The 17,590-nt window shown below is 44.2% G+C and overlaps 1 protein-coding gene across 5 annotated transcripts in view; it reads left to right on the top strand.

The window, feature by feature from the left end:
* Window positions 1-17,590, top strand: part of DOCK8 (dedicator of cytokinesis 8) — a 170,199-nt gene that overhangs the window by 18,769 nt on the left and 133,840 nt on the right. For 3 of the 5 annotated variants that reach the window (XM_075597445.1, XM_075597441.1, XM_075597434.1), the window contains exon 2: window positions 6,828-6,930. The exons of 1 other annotated variant lie outside the window; for it this stretch is intronic. In XM_075597445.1, coding sequence (XP_075453560.1) covers window positions 6,828-6,930 — 103 coding nt within the window. Of the gene's footprint in view, window positions 1-6,827; window positions 6,931-17,080; window positions 17,178-17,590 lie in introns of those variants that run through there. One more of the 5 variants, XM_075597464.1, reaches the window with a different exon arrangement.

Raw genomic sequence — 17,590 nt, 5'->3', positions numbered from 1 at the left:
CTCCCCTTCATGTTACCGGAATGCTGCCACCGCCCCGTTTTCACCCTGATGATATCAGAGGCTCGGCTATGCCAGCCTGTGCTGTTCTAACACTGCGTTAAGCTCCGCGGCAGGGCAGAACACTGAAAACATTCAACTCTGCAGCGAGAAAGCTAGTGGAAGGGAGAAAGTGAACTATCTCAAGAACGTAACATACACCAACTTTTTTTTAGATTTTGAATTGTAAAATAAGCGCAGGTTGTTATAAAAACAAAAAAATTATATTTTCCAAAGCACTTCTACCTTCAGCCATGTATGAACACGGCAGGATACTGTATATATCATACATGTTCCAACGTGAGGACCAGTCACAGGCAATTTGTTTCTAGAAGTCGGTTACTTTTAACCTAATTTCACAAAAAAGTACAGTATGAAGTTTTTTGATGATATCACCTTGGAACTGAGGTTGATCTTAAATTAAAAAATAAACCTCTCATGTGGGTGGGATTCCTAATTTTTCTACTTTGTACATAAAATCCGTGCAAAATATAAGCATTACTCTCCAACAATTCGATAATAATTGATGTAAAAATAAAGTTGATTTGGTCGTTTATCATTTTCAGTAGCACCAATCAATCGGTTTTAGCATCTTGCCTATAATGTATAATTGTAAACGTGTATGTATGTAACGGTGTTTCCCCCACCCTATGGGAGATTCCCCTGTTACCAGGTGCATGGTTTGTGTTATCTGTTGGCTCACAATCCGGTGTGATCCCTGTCTATCTCAATGGTAGAGACAACTGCCTACATTTGGTGGTGCAACCCCTTAAAGAACAGTGGGAGGAAAGTACAAGGTCTGGACCCAGGATTGGGCAGAACACAGGCCTTGTCCCACCTCCTACCCTGTCACTCAAGGGAGCTGCCTCTGTGGGGAAACCCCATAATTGGTCCTGTCTCTGCCTGCGCTGGTACCAGGGCTTGCATGACAGAGAGGGCAGACTGGTAGCCAAACCAGGCATGGATATATCTATCTCTATCTATATATCTATATCAACAATAAGCGTAAAATCAGCAGGAAACTTGAGAAAATTATACTTTTAGTGTAGGTATTGCATTGAAAGTCTATCTGTCTGCTGGAATCTTTGATACTGTGCAGGAAATAGACATTGAATGCTGCTTTGTGAGTCTTTTCTTTGTGGTATTTGGCCTCTACTGATAATATACAATTACAGCACTATCTTTTTGTTGTTGCACATCTCAAACTAAGGTTCTGTGTGTTTAAAAACAGTTCTGTTTATGGCACACATGATGCTGCAGGTATTTCAAAAGATACAGTATTTCCTGATAATATTTAAGTAATAATCCCTGAAGAACAGGCCATTACTGGCCAGTAATGCCCTGTTCTTCGGGGATTATTACTATTATAGGCTAAATGTAGGCTTTTTTCATAAAATAGACACTTTTGTATAGATATATAAATCAGAACTATGCTGATGCACCTGTGTAGGAAAAAGAAGTAAAGTAGCAAATGAGATGGGGGGGGGGGGGGAGGGGGGAGGGGGAGAGAAGAGAGAGAAAGGTGGGGGGAGGAGGAAAGAAGTTAGGATGGGAGAGAAGATATAGATGAGGGGGATTGAGGGAAGAGAGGGGTGATGGGGTAGAGGGTGAGGTGGGGTGAAGGGGAGGAGAGAGATCTGGGGGGGAGAGAGGTGAGGGGGGGGAAGGGGAAGATGATGTGAGGGGGAAAAGAGGCGAGGGTAGGGGGGGAGGAGGTGAGGGAGGAAAGTGATCAGGGAGGTATTGGGAGGAGGGGAGGGGGAGAGGTGGGAGAAAGGGAGGGAGATGGGGAAGGGAAGTGGGGGGACAGTGATTTTAACTACAAACTAAATAAAAGCCAAATAAAAATTACCATAGCTATAAAAGTTGTGGAAAAAATATTACTTTGTTGCAAGTAACAAAGTTACTAGTTAGGACCCACCAGCTTCTGACAGCACTAGCGGGGGGGGGGGTGTGTGTGTGTGTGTGTGTGTGTGTGTGTGTGTGTGTGTGTGTGTGTGTGTGTGTGTGTGTGTGTGTGTGTGTGTGTGTGTGTGTGTGTGTGTGTGTGTGTGTGTGTGTGTGTGTGTGTGTGTGTGTGTGTGTGTGTGTGTGTGTGTGTGTGTGTGTGTGACTGCATGTGCTGTGTGTGAGAGAGAGACTGCATGTGCTGTGTGTGAGAGAGAGACTGCATGTGCTGTGTGTGAGAGAGAGACTGCATGTGCTGTGTGTGTGAGAGAGAGACTGCATGTGCTGTGTGTGTGAGAGAGAGACTGCATGTGCTGCTCACTCGACTGAAACAGCCCTCACTAAAATAACTAATGACCTCCATGCCTCCACAGACAGAGGTCATTACACTCTGCTCATACCACTTGACCTCTCTGCTGCATTTGACACTGGACCACCCTCTTCTCCTTTACATTCTCCATACTCTTGGTTTTCGTAACAAAGCTCTATCCTGGATCTCATCCTACCTCTCCCATCGTACTTTGTGTCTCTTCTGCTAATACCTCCTCCTCTATCAATCTCTCTGTGGGGGGTACCCCAGGGCTCTGTCCTGGGACCTCTTCTCTTTTCTCTCTATACAGTTTCTCTGGGTGACCTAATCACATCTCTTGGGTTTTAATATCACCTCTATGCTGATGACACACACATTTACTTTTCAACCCCTGACCTTACACCTGCTGTACAGACCATAGTTTCTGAATGTCTCTCTGTGATATCATCCTGGATGCCCTCCGCCGACTTCAACTTAACATGGCAAAAACAGAGCTCCTCATACTTCCTCCCAAACCTGGCCCTACTACCTCCTTCCACATTACTGTTGGAACTACGATCATTCACCCAGTAGCGCAAGCACGCTGCCTGGGGTCACACTCGATTCCTATCTAACATTCTCCTCTTGCATTCAAAACGTATATAAAACCTGTTGCTTTTTCCTCCGCAATATTACAAAGATACGCCCTTTCCTCTGTTACTCGACTGCTAAAACGCTGACTCAGGCCCTCATTCTCTCCTATCTCGATTACTGTAACCTCCTGATGCCGGCCTTCCTGCCTCTCACCTGTCTCCCCTACAATCTATCCTAAACGCTGCTGCCAGAATCACTCTACTCTTTCCTAAATCTGTCTCAGCGTCTCCCCTGCTGAAATCACTTTCCTGGCTTCCTATCAAATCCCGCATCTCGCACTCAATCTCCTCCTCACTTTTAAAGCTTTAAACTCTTCTGCCCCTCCTTACATCTCAGCCCTAATTTCTCGCTATGCACCATCCCGACTCTTGCGTTCTGCTCAAGGATGTCTTCTCTCTACCCCCTTTGTATCTAAAGCCCTCTCCCGCCTTAAACCTTTCTCACTGATTGGCCCCACACCTCTGGAATGCCCTTCCCCTCAATATCCGACTAGCACCCTCTCTATCCACATTTAAGACCCACCTTAAAACACACTTGCTTAAAGAAGTATATGAGTAGCTCAGTGGCTGAGACTATACACGATTCATAAAGCTTGGTCCCTGCAGACACTTATAAGAAGGCCGTCCTGCTGTCTCTTCTTCCTGCCAATTAGATTGTAAGCACCTCGGAGCAGGGACTCCTCTTCCTAAATGTTACTTTTATGTCTGTAGCATTTATTCCCATGATCTGTTATTTGTATTATTTGTTATTTATAGGATTGTCACATGTATTACTACTGTGAAGCGCTATGTACATTAATGGGCGAAGGAGCGGCTCAGTGAGTAACGACACTGACTGGCACTGAGTGTAAAGTAGGGGAATCTGGTTCAATTCCCGGTGTCAGCTCCTTGTGACCTTGGCAAGTCACTTCATCTCCCTGTGCTTCAGGCACCAAAAACATAGATTGTAAGCTCCACGGGGCAGGGACCTGTGCCTGCAAAATGTCTCTGTAAAGCGCTACGTACAACTAGCAGCACTATACAAGAACGTATTATTATTATTTAAATAAAGACATAATACACAGCAGACATGTTGTGAGAGCCAGGTTTCTGTTAGAGTGAAGAGACAGAGAGCAGAAGAGGTAATGTACAGCCATAGCCTGGTTAGTCAGCAAGCGGACAGTGCAGAGTGTACAGGAGAAGGGAAGATCGAAGGAAGGAATAGGTATTAAGTTAGATGGGTTAAACCACTTAGCAAAGAGGGAGCAGAAGGCAGGAAGGCGTGGGCAAGAGCAGGTGTGTAAAGTATATGGCTTGATCATGATTAGGAGAGATCTCCCCAGCAGTAAGATGGAGTAGAGCAAAAGGGGGTGAGCAGAGGATTTGTGGGGGTGCTTTTTATTGAGGTGTGCAGAGCTGGGATAGAGGTATGTAAAAAGTGGTCTGGTGTCTGGCCACAGGTAAAGGTAGAGGGATGAAGAGATGAAGAAATGTGGATAGAAGGAGGAGAGTAGGGAAATGGAAAAAGCAATGGAGAAGGCATATTGGGATACAGCGCAGGTAGGAGAAAAGAGCATTCCCAGTATAGTAAGTAAGTAGGTATAGTAAATAGACCCCCAAATATCCAGGATTTTACCTTTTTAACCCCTTTGGTGCAAGATAAGTCAACACCACACTGATGTCGAACCTCTTGCACAATAAAATGCCTAATACAGTAACTAGATTAAACTGTTTAACTGGCAATGTGAACCCACCGGCGTTATCGGGGTTTGGCTCGACGGCTAATAGCAAAGCTATTGGTCACCCAACACATCGAGGTTTGTAGTCACACGGCCATATTTGTAGTTCTGTTTATGTGAAAACCGGCACACAAAAAATAATACACACTGTCTGGAGACCCTAGATGTCGAGGGCCATGAATGTGCCCTGGGAATGCCTGGTTCGGTCAAGATTAAAATAAATATATCCATTGGTGTGGGGGGGGAGGGAGGGAAGAGATGGGAAGATGCCTCTTCTAGGCAATTAGTGTGGGTTAGACAGAAAGTGGATGCCACACAATGAACAGGGCGGGAATGGCTAAAGTTGTTATACGGTGCTAGATCCATAAATTCAGAAGAGAACATAAAACAGATCCATAGTGTTTCTTCCTTAAAAACAGGCAATGTTTATTACAAGTACTTTCTAACAGACATATGTAGACCCTAATTGTTTGGTTTTTCATAGTAGATATCGTATCGATATCGTAGATCGTTTGGCATCATCTCTGATGTGTTCCATAATGTTTAGGGGCCGTAAGGGTCAAAGTAACCACCTTGAACAAGCTGCAGATTGTTGAGCGGCCTAAAGAATACCATTTACTATATATTCTTTATTTAGATATACCGCATTGGCCCGAATATAGTACGGCCTCGCACATAATACGACCCTAAAGTTTTGAAATTGTTCTACATGAAAAATAAGTCAGTGTATATAATACGAGTACAGTTTTTGGAAGGACATTTTTAGGAAAAAACATAGCACTATATTCAGGCCAATATGGTAAATTTTTCAAGAGAAGTTTTGGGGAGGTGTAATGGTACTTCATGCTTTATGAATTTTCGTGGAGATAAAATTGGTGCATACAAGTATACGCTAGAGCAGGGGGGCGCAAACTTTTTTCCCTGTGCCCCCCAGCCGGCGGTCCCCTCACCTCCGCTCCCCCCCCCCCTCAGGCGTCATGTCACGTTGCCATAGCAACGTGACGTCACATGACCTCACGTCGCGTTGCCATGGCGACGCGTGTGAGAAGCTGCCGGAGCCAAGGTAAGTTAGGTTTACAGAGGCCCTGCAGCTCCCCCGGCACTTAATTTAAATGCCTTCGGGAAGTGCGCGGGGCCTCTGTAAACCCCGCGCCCCCCACTTTGCACACTGCTGCGCTAGAGAACATACTGACCAGCATCTCTTTGTAGCTATTTTTAGGTCCCTCATGGCATTAGAGACACAACGCCAAGATCTTAGACAAAGATAAATGATTACATTGCTGGAACAGGCACTCAAGTTGAATAAAAAATACTGCAGGGCTGTAAAAGGTTATACTATATTGTAAGTTCACTGTGCTTTGCATTTGGTTTGAGAATAACACTCTGGGACAGTAGAGTAACTTGCACCGAAGTGATACAATCTCAAATTATTTTACTATGTGGAATTGGGGCACTATTAGACTGCTTTCGGGCTGATCGCATATTGGTCAAAATATGTGGGGGACCTTTTAAAGAAATATTAGGGCGATCTTTACTTATGACCTTGATTGGCACTGAGATCAAGAGAAGCTTGTTCGGGGAAAAAGTAAAATATGATTATTTTTTTTTGTGTGTAAGTTCTGCATTTCTTGTACTACCAAAGCGCCCAAGTCCCATGTCTTCACAAGCTACGTACATTGGGCTTTGAAATGGCTGCAAAGGACAGCGAAAGTAACCGCCCTATACAGTATATAAAAGGGACCTGCCTTTTGCTTAATCTATGAATAGTCTTCTTTACAGGGTTAAAAAAAGGCATGGTGTGATGAGGAATGTCAGATTATTTATTATGTAATATATCCTGATGAAGGAGAGCTCCCGGAGTTCCAGGGTTGTCTGCATGATCATGACCAAGACGTATTATTGGGGGCATGGCTGATATAGCTGGTAGCCAGGAACAGAATAAAATGATTTTAGCTTCATCAGGTACCCCTGGTTGGAATGCATAGGCCTTTCTCCCTGGCTGTGTCTCTTATGTAGAAAAATATATATGTAAAAATAATCCCATCCTATGCAGACAGGCTTTTAAAAGGGAAAATAGTGCAGTGGACTAAACCATGTAATCTAATTAAAGTAATGGCAAATTGTGCTTTAACCTTTTTAACCGTATATTTTCTGATTGGCATTTTTTTTTTTAATATACATAAGGTATTCTTCAGCGGAAATCCGGAAACACGTCTCTCTTCAACATGGCACTGGACCTTTGCCACAACGAAGCTTGAGCACCCCCATCACCCCTTCCCTCCAACTAGTGAGTACTATGACTGACATGACTGTGCTGCCATGACTTACCCATGCCTCAAGCTGGACCCCTCTCCCATTCCCCATAAACACACCATATAACTTCTTGGGATAAATTAATGGCCACAGCTTTATTTATTACAACAGATAAACATGAAATATGTATCCCCAACTAGTGACAAGCCACATTACTACACCCCCATCTCCCGGAGCTCGAGGGATGCCCTCAGCTATTGCTCATCTAGCCATTCAGTACCTTAGTCTGAATACACAGAGCCCCCATCAGAAGGTCACTACCTCACCAACTCAACCTAGTCAGGAATGGCACGGCCTTCCATAAATTCCATCACCACTATTCCGGCCGCAGCAGCCTGGAATGGTACTGCGTTCCTCCAACTAAAATACTTCCGAGGTCTGCAACCTCTCTCCAGGAGCCAATACTAACTGAGTTCCCCTTCCAGAGTAACATTACTCCCGCCAACACATATCATAGCTGAGACAAAAACAAAGCAGAATCTCGATCTTTCTTTCCAACGCTGACATCCCTCATGCCTGGGTGGGTGGGACTTAGCTCCAGTAGATCCTAGAACAGTGGTCTCCAACTTTTTTTGGTTAAGGAACCCTATGTGAAATTCTGAGGAACTCCAACCCTTTCTATTAGCTTGTCTGAGATCAGATGCATGGTAAGGAACACCAACCCCCTCTAATAGCAGATGTATTGTAAATTCTTCTGCATTTGGTACAATTTTCAAATTACCTGAAAATTGTAGGAAACCTTTTAGGTCCTGGCTGATTTGGAGGATGGCTCCTCCTTCCCAGTTTTGAAGCTCACTCCCTCCCACTTTTTAAATGGTTAAAAGCTCACTCCATTGCACCTTCCACACCCATGGGAACCTGCATACAGTTTGATTGTGACAAATCTAATAGAGTGCTTTTCCTGGTAATGTACAGGTTAATAAGAGCTTCAATCAGACTTAGAACTATGCAACTAATTTTGACATATTTATTATAGATCATTCTTCCTGGTAATGTACAGGTTATTAAGAATTTATTTTAGTGTTAGGACCCTTGAGATGTGGTCTACTTGGAGGGGCTCAAGGGCTTACAACACTTTGGCCAAAGGGTTAAACTAAAAGACCATTTTATTCAAAAGATATCTTTATATATATCTATAGGCACTGTACCGTGTATCTGTGTTAATGGATGTAGCACTGAGCTCTGTCTGTGTTTCATGTTCTGTCTCTGGTTTTTAACCTTTTAGGGATGCCTGGGGAACCCAAGGGTTCCTAGAACCCTGATTCAAAAACACTGTCCTAGAAGAAAGAGGTAGCTAGGATTCCCCAAGTACCCTGTACTTAACCCCTCCCCCTGATCTGTCATCACAGCACCTTAAGGGAGGGGCCTCCTAAGCCATAAGTCATGCCACCCCTTCCTTACAAGTCCAGGGATTGCTTTCTGTTCTGTGATGGAACAAAGATTATTCATGTTATTGTAAAGAGTGACATTTAATAAACAGTGGTTCTTTTAATTTTTAGAGCAAAGGTCTTTAAAGTAGGAATATGCACTGCTCGTTTAACAAAAAAACGGGATATATATATATATATATATATATATTACCTCTATCAACCGGGGCTGCTCTGTGGTCCCCTGACATCCAGAGCAGAATATCTGCCACCGCCTAAAACAAAATGGCAGCAGGGCCAGAGTTTGCTCTGGCAGGCCATTAGAAAGCTGCAATGTTATTGGGTGCAACGTCGCAGCTTTCTATTGGTCACCCCGTAGCCATATTTGTCTTTTTTTTGTGTCTATACCAGCACAAGAAAAGTACAAATATATTGGGAGCCAGGGGTCCCTAGACGTAAGGTGCCAGGGATGAGCTATGTCAGACCCCCAGTTCAAGAAGGTTAACAAAAAACACATTCAAAGCAAGATTGCGGCTTTAAAACTGATTTCCAATAGATTTATGCTACAAGAGCAGGAGAGACCCTTCTCTATATATGTAGAATATAAAGGTTTTAATATCACTCTGTAAAACAGGGGTGGGGAACATCCGGCCCGCGGGCCGTATAAGGCCCGCAAAATAATTTTGTCCGGCCCCCGGGAAGCCAGCCTGCAAGAATGGTTTAAAAAAAAAAAAAAACTCCCCCTCTCCTGATTGGCTGCCCGTGCTGTCACTCTGCCAATATTTTTTTTTTGTGGCCCGCCTCTTCCTACATGGAGCAAGTGTAGGGTGCAAGCCGGGCCTTCGCTTCCCTCAGCACTGCCCCCCTCCCTTTTCTCCTCCAGTAATGCCGGGCTCCTTAGGCTCTGTCCCTCCCTTTAGGCTCCGCGGGTCTGCCAGTCCCTCATCTGCACTGGCTACCTATGCTGCTCCAGCAGCCCATCCACGGGCCCCAGGTAACCCACATGCCCCCTTATACCCCCTCCCAGGCACCTTAAGGGGGGAGAGCCATTATTTTTGTGTGTGTTTGCAGAGGTGGGCTTATTGTGTGTGTGTGTGGGTCACTGTGTGTGTGTCACTGTGTGTGTCTGTCTCTGTCACTGTGTGTGTGTGTGTGTGTCAATGTCACTGTGTGTGTCTGGCACTGGCACTGTCACGGTGTGTGTCTGGCAGTGTCACTGTGTGTGTGTGTGTGACTCACTGTGTGTCTCTGTGTGTGTGTGTGTGTGTGTGTCACTGTCACTGTGTGTGTGTCTCACTGTCTCTGTGTGTGTGTGTGTGTGTGTGTCACAGTCTCTGTGTGTGTGTCTCACTGTCTCTGTGTGTCTCACTGTCTCTGTGTGTCTCACTGTCTCTGTGTGTCTCACTGTGTGTGTGTCTCACTATCCCTGTGTGTGTCACTGTCCCTGTGTGTGTCACTGTCCCTGTGTGTGTGTCTGTCTGTGTGTGTCTGTCTGTGTGTGTGTGTGTCTCTGAGTGTGTGTCTCTGTGTGTGTGTCACGGTCACTGTGTCTGAGTGTCACTGTGTTTGAGTGTCACTGTGTTTGAGTGTCACTGTGTTTGAGTGTCACTGTGTTTGAGTGTCACTGTGTTTGAGTGTCACTGTGTTTGAGTGTCACTGTGTTTGAGTGTCACTGTGTTTGAGTGTCACTGTCTGTGTGTGGCAGCAGCCGCCTGAGGTGATGAAGGACCTGAGTATCACCAGGGCGGCGCGGGTAAGCAGCGCTCCGGGGTGGAGAGGGTATAAGAGAAGTGGGGATGGGGGGGGGGGAGGGGGTATAAGAGGCTTGGGGGATAGAAGAACGAGTCTGCAGAGGGAGAGATGCCTCACTACCGCCTCTCCTCCTCCTCCCCACACCGGGCAGCAGCTGTGGAGGAGGAGGGCACCTGCCCCGCAGTGCCACAGTGTAAGATGAGAGGGAGCTATGCAGGGCCCTGACAGGGGACGGGCAGGAGGGCCCTGGGACACCACCAGGCCTGACGCCTAATCCCAGCATCATTGGTCTCCTTGACTTCAATACATGTTGTATGATTAACTTTTGCAGACACCCCCCCCCCCCAATGATCTGTGCCCCATAAAATGACTCAGTGTGATCTAAGCTGTCAGACCGTCCCTCATGCATCTCAAATTGCCACTTCTTGCAACTGATTGTCATTCTTGTTTAGAGAGTGTCTGAAAGTGAGTGTATGAGTGAGAGGTCTGAGTGTGTGATTTCCCCCCCCCCCCCGCTCCGATTTTGTGTGTGTGTGAATACAGACACCAACCCACAGTCAGTCATAGTCACCCACCACCCAAGTGTCAGTCAGTCAGTCACCCAAGTGTCAGTCAGTCAGTCACCCAAGTGTCAGTCAGTAGGTCACCCAAGTGTCAGTCATTCAGTCAGTCACCCAAGTGTCAGTCAGTCAGTCAGTCAGTCACCCAAACCTGGAAAACCAGTTGCGAGTAGCAACATCATCAATACCAGCTAACATCACACGCCTCACCACAGAGAAGCCGTTCCAGCCATCACATTAGGGGTGAGTTAATTAAATGTTTGACCAAATATAGCAGGCTAATTTTTAAGTTGATAATTTTGTATGGCCCGCGAATGATGTTATAAATATCCAAATGGCCCTTGGCAGAAAAAAGGTTCCCCACCCCTGCTGTAAAAGAAAGTACACGCCTGTAACAGGGACTTATCCATGTTTAAATAAAGCAGCCTCAGAGCTCTGAGAATCCAGCAGAGAGAAAGTTCATTGCAGCCACTCAATTAACTTGTCTCCACCTGGACTAATGATTGCTCTGTAAAAAGCCTCATGTGTGACACAGGAGAGACATTCCGTAGCTCACATTTGGGCTGCCATAAGGAGAAGGACACAAGGTTCTGCAATGAGGAGAGTCTTGAAGCACACAGGACTGTGTGTTGACAGCAAAACATGAGAGGACAAGACCTCAATACCTGGACAGGGACATTTCCATAGCACACAAGGGTGCTGAGCCAGGAGAGCAGAGAGGCCTTCCCCTATAGCTACAACAGAAACAGATAAAATACTTTCTTGTTGGACTGTTGTGTGTGTGTGTGTGTGTGTGTGTGTGTGTGTGTGTGTGTGTGTGTGTGTGTGTGTGTGTGTTTGTTTGTGTATATATACACAAACACACACACACACACCCCCAGGAAGAAGATCCCTCTGGGAATCGAAACGTCGGATTTTTGGGTCTGTTTCAATACAGTATTTTGCTTACTTACCTCTGAGTGCTGTCTCTCTTTGCTGTTCTGCTGCCCTGCTGGATGGTAACGTACTCTATATATGTATATGTGTGTGTGTGTGTTTGTGTTTTGGGTGGTAACCAGCTTAGGCCGCAGTCCCAGTGTGCACTGTAGCACGCGCGCCTGGCGGGTGGGCGGCGCGTGCACAGTGCTTCACCGCGATCTGGGAGAAGATGCCGGAGATTGCGACAGGGGGTGTGGCTGGGGGTTTCCAGGGGCGTGGTCATGACCTCACATGGCCGCTTCGCCCGCATTGGCTGAACCACCAGCGGAGGCGTGGCCACCCCTCCGTCGCAACTTGTAAATTTAATTTCAATGTCTTTGTGAAAAATTGTAGTACAGCGCGACTGCATATTCCGGGCAAAGGTGCATACTGGACCCAGCCCCATTGAGGGGCGGTGTTTGTTTGCGCAGTGCACGCCGAGGCGTGCGCTGTAGATGGCACAGGTACCGTGCCCTTAGCTAGCCCCTCAGTTAGAAAGGGCTGGAGTAAAGGTTTAGTTCTTCTCCAAAGTGGAGTAGGCCTTTATTTTGTTTCTTTTTGTATGTTTTGCCTTGTTAAAGGAACAGGCACAATAAAGCCAAGACCTATAATTTCACCCTAATCGGACTCCATTAAATGTACCCGTGCACACATCTCTTACAACGCCCTACAACCTGTGGCACATGAAACAACGTACATTTCACTTTGTCTGTCGTATTATGGAGGTTCTTTAGAGCAAGTGAGCAGCACCTAGGGACGCAGGAACAAGCATGGTACCGCTTTATTTTATTTTGTGTGTGTGTGTGCAATATAACAATATCATAGTCTAGCTAGAATCAGTAATTACCTCTGGGTGCTTTGGCATTGGGTCAAATAATGTTTCCAAATAAGGTGATGGGGTTCTATAAATCAGCGATTCACCACCAGGGGGACCTGCAAAGCTTTGTAAGGTTAAGGTGCTAAAGCCACGAGAGACACAGTTCCTTTTATAGTCCTTTGGTGTCTGCATCAAATGTCACAGGCAGATTTGTGAGGTTTCCTATGTTTTACGCAGGTTTATTTGATTGATTGACAAAAAGACAAAGGATAATAAAAGCAAGAGACACCATGTTTATATATTTTATTATTCTAGATGTCTTAATCAACCCCTCCTTCACTCCTCCCAGTGCTCACACATTGTTTTATGATATGAGAGGGACACATTTGGAGAAAAATATATTGATGCGTTGACACATTAAAAACAACTGGTTTTGTGCCAGAATGAACTTTTTATGTGTTTTCATACATACTGTAGGTGGAAATTGACTTGAATGGTAGTTAAGGTGATCACGGATATCTCCGTTTAACCTTTTTGCTGCAGAGGGGCGCCACTTCTTTTTGATTGAGCCGTCCGGTCTGCCCGATCATCCAGGTCCATGATAAGAGCACTCTAACAGTTTATGAATCTCGTCTACGGACAGTTCTCAATACTTGTATCACTCCAATAGGAGTTTCCATGCGACAGTGCCCCAATGTGCGCCAATGAGTAACCCCCTGTGGGTCTATTGCCAATCACATGCTTGCTCTTTCTATTGACAGATTTTGGGTCATATGTTAACAATAGGGATGGGCGAACCTGTCAGAAGTCATTCTGCAGAGTTTCGGTACTGGTTTTACCAAAATCCGATCCGCACATCAGAATCAAAAGGCGGATTGAGCAGTAAAAAAATACTCTGCCATAGGATTCGGACGGATTTCGTGGACGCCACTAGCAGATTTTGTCTTATATCTGATTCTGGATTCTTACAAATCTGGTCAAATCCCTGAAATGGGGATTTTTTTTTTCACTAGTCTCAAACTCTATATATATCACCTCAAATCTCTCTCCAAATAACAACATAGGGAGAGAAACCAGGGCTCAAAAAGGAGCACACCTGAGGTACATGGGAGATATACAAATGACTCACATCTCACGCCTCCTAAAAAGGATTGCCATAAGAACTATATTGAGTTGACATCTAAAGCAGCTTGTGAGGAATGGAACAGGATTATAACTCACGAGCACCACTGCCACAGCATACTTTTGAGCTCTACTTCTCACACCTGTATGTCATCCAGTTATTGGCATATCTCGCAAGTATCTCCAGTGTACTCCTTTTTGTGCACAAGGAACATTGAAGAGGCAATAGCAACCAGGAAGTAGAAGTAGTCCTCTTTTATTAAAGGATACTAGGAGGAGGGGCTACAGGTTTGAGCAGTGAACAGCTCAAAAGTATACTGTGACGGTGTTGCTACCTATCAGCTGGCTTAGCTCACTCTGCTAGAGCTAATCATATTGGGCCTGACACGTATACTCCATTCCTCAAGGTGCCTTAGGCCATGCTCATGGTGGCGGCGCAAGTGACTGCGCGCACTCCTGCAGCCCCAGCGATCTATGCACTTGGTTGCAGGAGATTGGGGAGGTGATGTGGGGGCGTGGCGAATGCGTCACAAAGCTGGTTCGCCCTCATTGGCTGAACCATCTCACGTGACGCTAACATCACACGACTGCAGCCCGAAATGACAAATATACTTGTCTGGCCAAAATGTAGCAGCATCAACGCGCTACTGTACATCGCCACCAGGGGCAGCGGGCACTTGAGGAACTGCAATAGGAAAACAGGTAGGAATTCCGATGCCGCTAACATGAGCGCAGCTTTAGACTTGTCAACTCAATATCGTTCTAATGGAAATCCTTTTAGGAAGTGTGGGATATGTCATTTAAATATACTGTGCATATTTCCTAGGTACCTCAGGTGTGCTCCTTTTTGAGCCCAGGTGTCTCTCCCTATGTTATTTGGTTGGTTGGATTTTCTGTGATGGGGGAAAAAAAACAAATCTGCTTTTTTGTGGCTGATCCGCAGAATGCCTCGGCTGAAAAGAAATGGCCATTCCGTGTCGGATCGAATTCCGGGAAAAATGTGGCCTATCTCTAGTTAGGATTTTATAGTTTTCAGCCGAACACTGTACTGTACTTCAGACACAAAAATTTTGCTCAAATAAGCCAAGTGCCATGGATTTGTTTTCTCCAGTGTCATGGGGCTGCAATTAGACCATTTCATGTTTAGTGGAGTTCTTCTGCCTTGGCATTAATGGATAAGGTTCAGAAGGTCCATTTGTACTGCTCCAGCGTCTCTCGGAGAGATAAGGATGCGCCTATAGTGCCGTCGAAGGCGACTGCGACACGACGGGTGACGTCGCCACCGGCGAAAGTTATATTCCGGCCATTTAATTGGTTCAAGGGCCGTCACGTGAGGCGACAGCCCTTGAAAAATCAAATTTTGCCGGCTAACAGTTTTTGCGATGGCGACATTGCTCCATCGCGCTTACTATAAGCGCACATGGCGGCAATGCGTTTTTCGGGCGACGTCGTTGGCACTGTAAGCGCAGCCTAAGGAAGCTCTGAGCTGAGTCTACAGTTGAAATTATTGGATATTTGGCAAACTTAGGTTGAGATCCATAAAACTCTTGTTAGGTTAGCACCACATTAAGTGAATTATCGTAACATCACTAAATATGTATTTTCAAAAACCATTATATTAGACCATAGAGTTAATTGTAACAGATGTTGGTGATGACATGAAAACTATATACAAATGAGGCCTGATCATGGCATCATCAATACACTAGATTCTGTTAAGCTTAAAGCTGGATAGGGTGGCCAGACGTCCCGGTTTAGCCAGGATAGTCCCGTTTTTTAGGCCTCTGTCATGACTTTTTTGGCCACTGTCCCAGTGACCAATCAGCGTCTGCCACACGTGCGATCGGCACTTCCCAACCGCGAATGCGCGCATAAGCAACCAGCAAGCGCTCATCGCGCATACGCAGTCGGTGCTCGTCATTCGCCCACGCACAGTCACAGTTGTTCACGGCTGCGCAAGAGCGACATTTGTCCCGGTTTTTGCTAGGACAAATATGGTCACCCTAACACTGGGACTTAACTTTACATTACTGTTTATGTCATAACTAAAGTTGGCGTTATTCAAATTCAGACCCTAAACTGCTTTTGAAGTCTGGGTGGTTGTCAAGCCGCAGTTGGTCCTGATTTAAATACCTGGTTTTTTTTCCCTAGCCTTATCGCCATCTCCTCTCCTTTCCATTTACACTCCAGCAAAATACCTATTTTGGGGTCTGGATCAGAGTAACGCCAAGACATTTTAAAATACACACACAAACAAGGGAAACAAATGTATTTGTGCTCACCTTCCTATACATCTAATTACTTTCTAATTTTTATGAGAGAGATAATAAACCACCAAATGTTATTGCAAATCAGGTACAAAGTTGTAAGTATTACAAACACTATTGCAACATCTTGCTCTAGAACAGCGTTTCCCAAATCAATTTAGTTACACAGAGCAGGTATATCTCTGTTCACAAGGATACAATCTGCAAATGCACCAAACTAACCCTGATAAGAGTATTTGGTCAGTAGCCTATAGTCAATATAGTGTGAGCTCTTGGGTATAATGGCTTCAATGACTGAGACTTTACTTATTGTTACCTCCTGTGATTTTATCTATAGCCATTATATCCAAGAGCTCACATTGATTATAGGCTGCTAACCAAATACTCTTATCAGGGTTAGTTTGGTGCATTTGCAGATTTGTATCCTTGTAGACAGAGATATATCTGCTCTGTGTGACTCTTGGTACCTTATTTCTTTTTCTCTCTGTTTCTAGAGTTTTTAACGTTGGCTAGCAACTCTTATTGAATATCAAATGCTTTGTTGGCAATGTTTTGTAATGGTTTATGTGGTATTTATTTATTTGAAACAATATAAAATATATACTTACTTTTTTTTCACAAAATATACTTTATCTTCAATACTTTGGGAGTACTATACTGGGAATTCATACTGTTGATTAGTGCCATAGGACTTTAAGGAAAAAGTCCACTAGTCTCATGCACCCCATTTCAACAGGTTTCAATATTATCTGGTTGTTTATTAGTGTAGTGCTGTTTGTCCCTTTCTCTTTTTAAAGTTTTGTTATTTCTTTCTTTCTTTTTTAAAAAAAATATATATAGTTTAAAAATCAGTACACAATTAGACACCTCATAAATATGTATTATGTAACAACGATCAAATGGGGATGGTAAAGAAACAGTTCATGTTTTGAAACAAAAAAATCATGGATCTTTAGTAAATCTGTCTCGGCAAAGTCTTATCTGGATTGTTGATATGACAGAGGGACCGCGGCTGTGTTTCTCTATATTATAAAGTGCTCTTTAAAAGCAGAAATTAACATGTAATGTCATAGTTATCCTGCATGTAGAAAGAAAAGAGATTTATAGAATGGTTTCAGTGACTTCCTTTTTGTTAAACACTTTGTCGTCATTTTATTCACTTCCGTTAGCAGAAAGTTTGTGGTGAGGTGTTTTTGTTTCGTCGAGCTGTTCTGTCTGAGCTCGTGGCTTTGTTTTTTTTTTTTTTTTTCACGATCATAAAAACCATAGCTGCTTTAGCAAGATCCGGCACGGTAATATTCAAATCTGTTTCCTGTAGCCGCCATTTTGAATGATGCCTGGTACAGTTGCATGTCCTTACGAACGACATCTTTTGAAAGGTACGGTGCAGTAATGACGATTGGTGATAGATGGTTATCTCTAATAATGCTGGATTGTTTATAATTATTTAGTTAGGGAACTTGTGATGTTAAGTGAGAATCCTGAATTCTGTGTCAAGATGTGCAGATATCTCATGGCAGTTTTATGGTATTTTTTTAATAACTTTTTTTATTTTATTATTGATTCTTTTTTAAATATGACTAACACAGTAATCTAAATTAAAAGGAATATTTTAAAGAATGAGCACATCAAAATGAAACTACAGTATAGGGACGTTCCAAATTACTATTAATTTTAATTGTGCAATTTGTTTTTAGTATTATTTTAATTGCTTGTATTGTTTTAATATGAAATGTATGCTGCATTAGGATTTTTAAATGTGTATCTGGGTTTCTTTGTGCCGTATTAGAAG

This window comes from Ascaphus truei, chromosome 1 (genome assembly GCF_040206685.1).
Source record: "Ascaphus truei isolate aAscTru1 chromosome 1, aAscTru1.hap1, whole genome shotgun sequence".
NCBI classification, from domain to species: domain Eukaryota; kingdom Metazoa; phylum Chordata; class Amphibia; order Anura; family Ascaphidae; genus Ascaphus; species Ascaphus truei.
The sequence above is the reverse complement of the archived record's forward strand: the minus strand, read 5'-3'. Positions and strand labels throughout refer to the sequence as shown.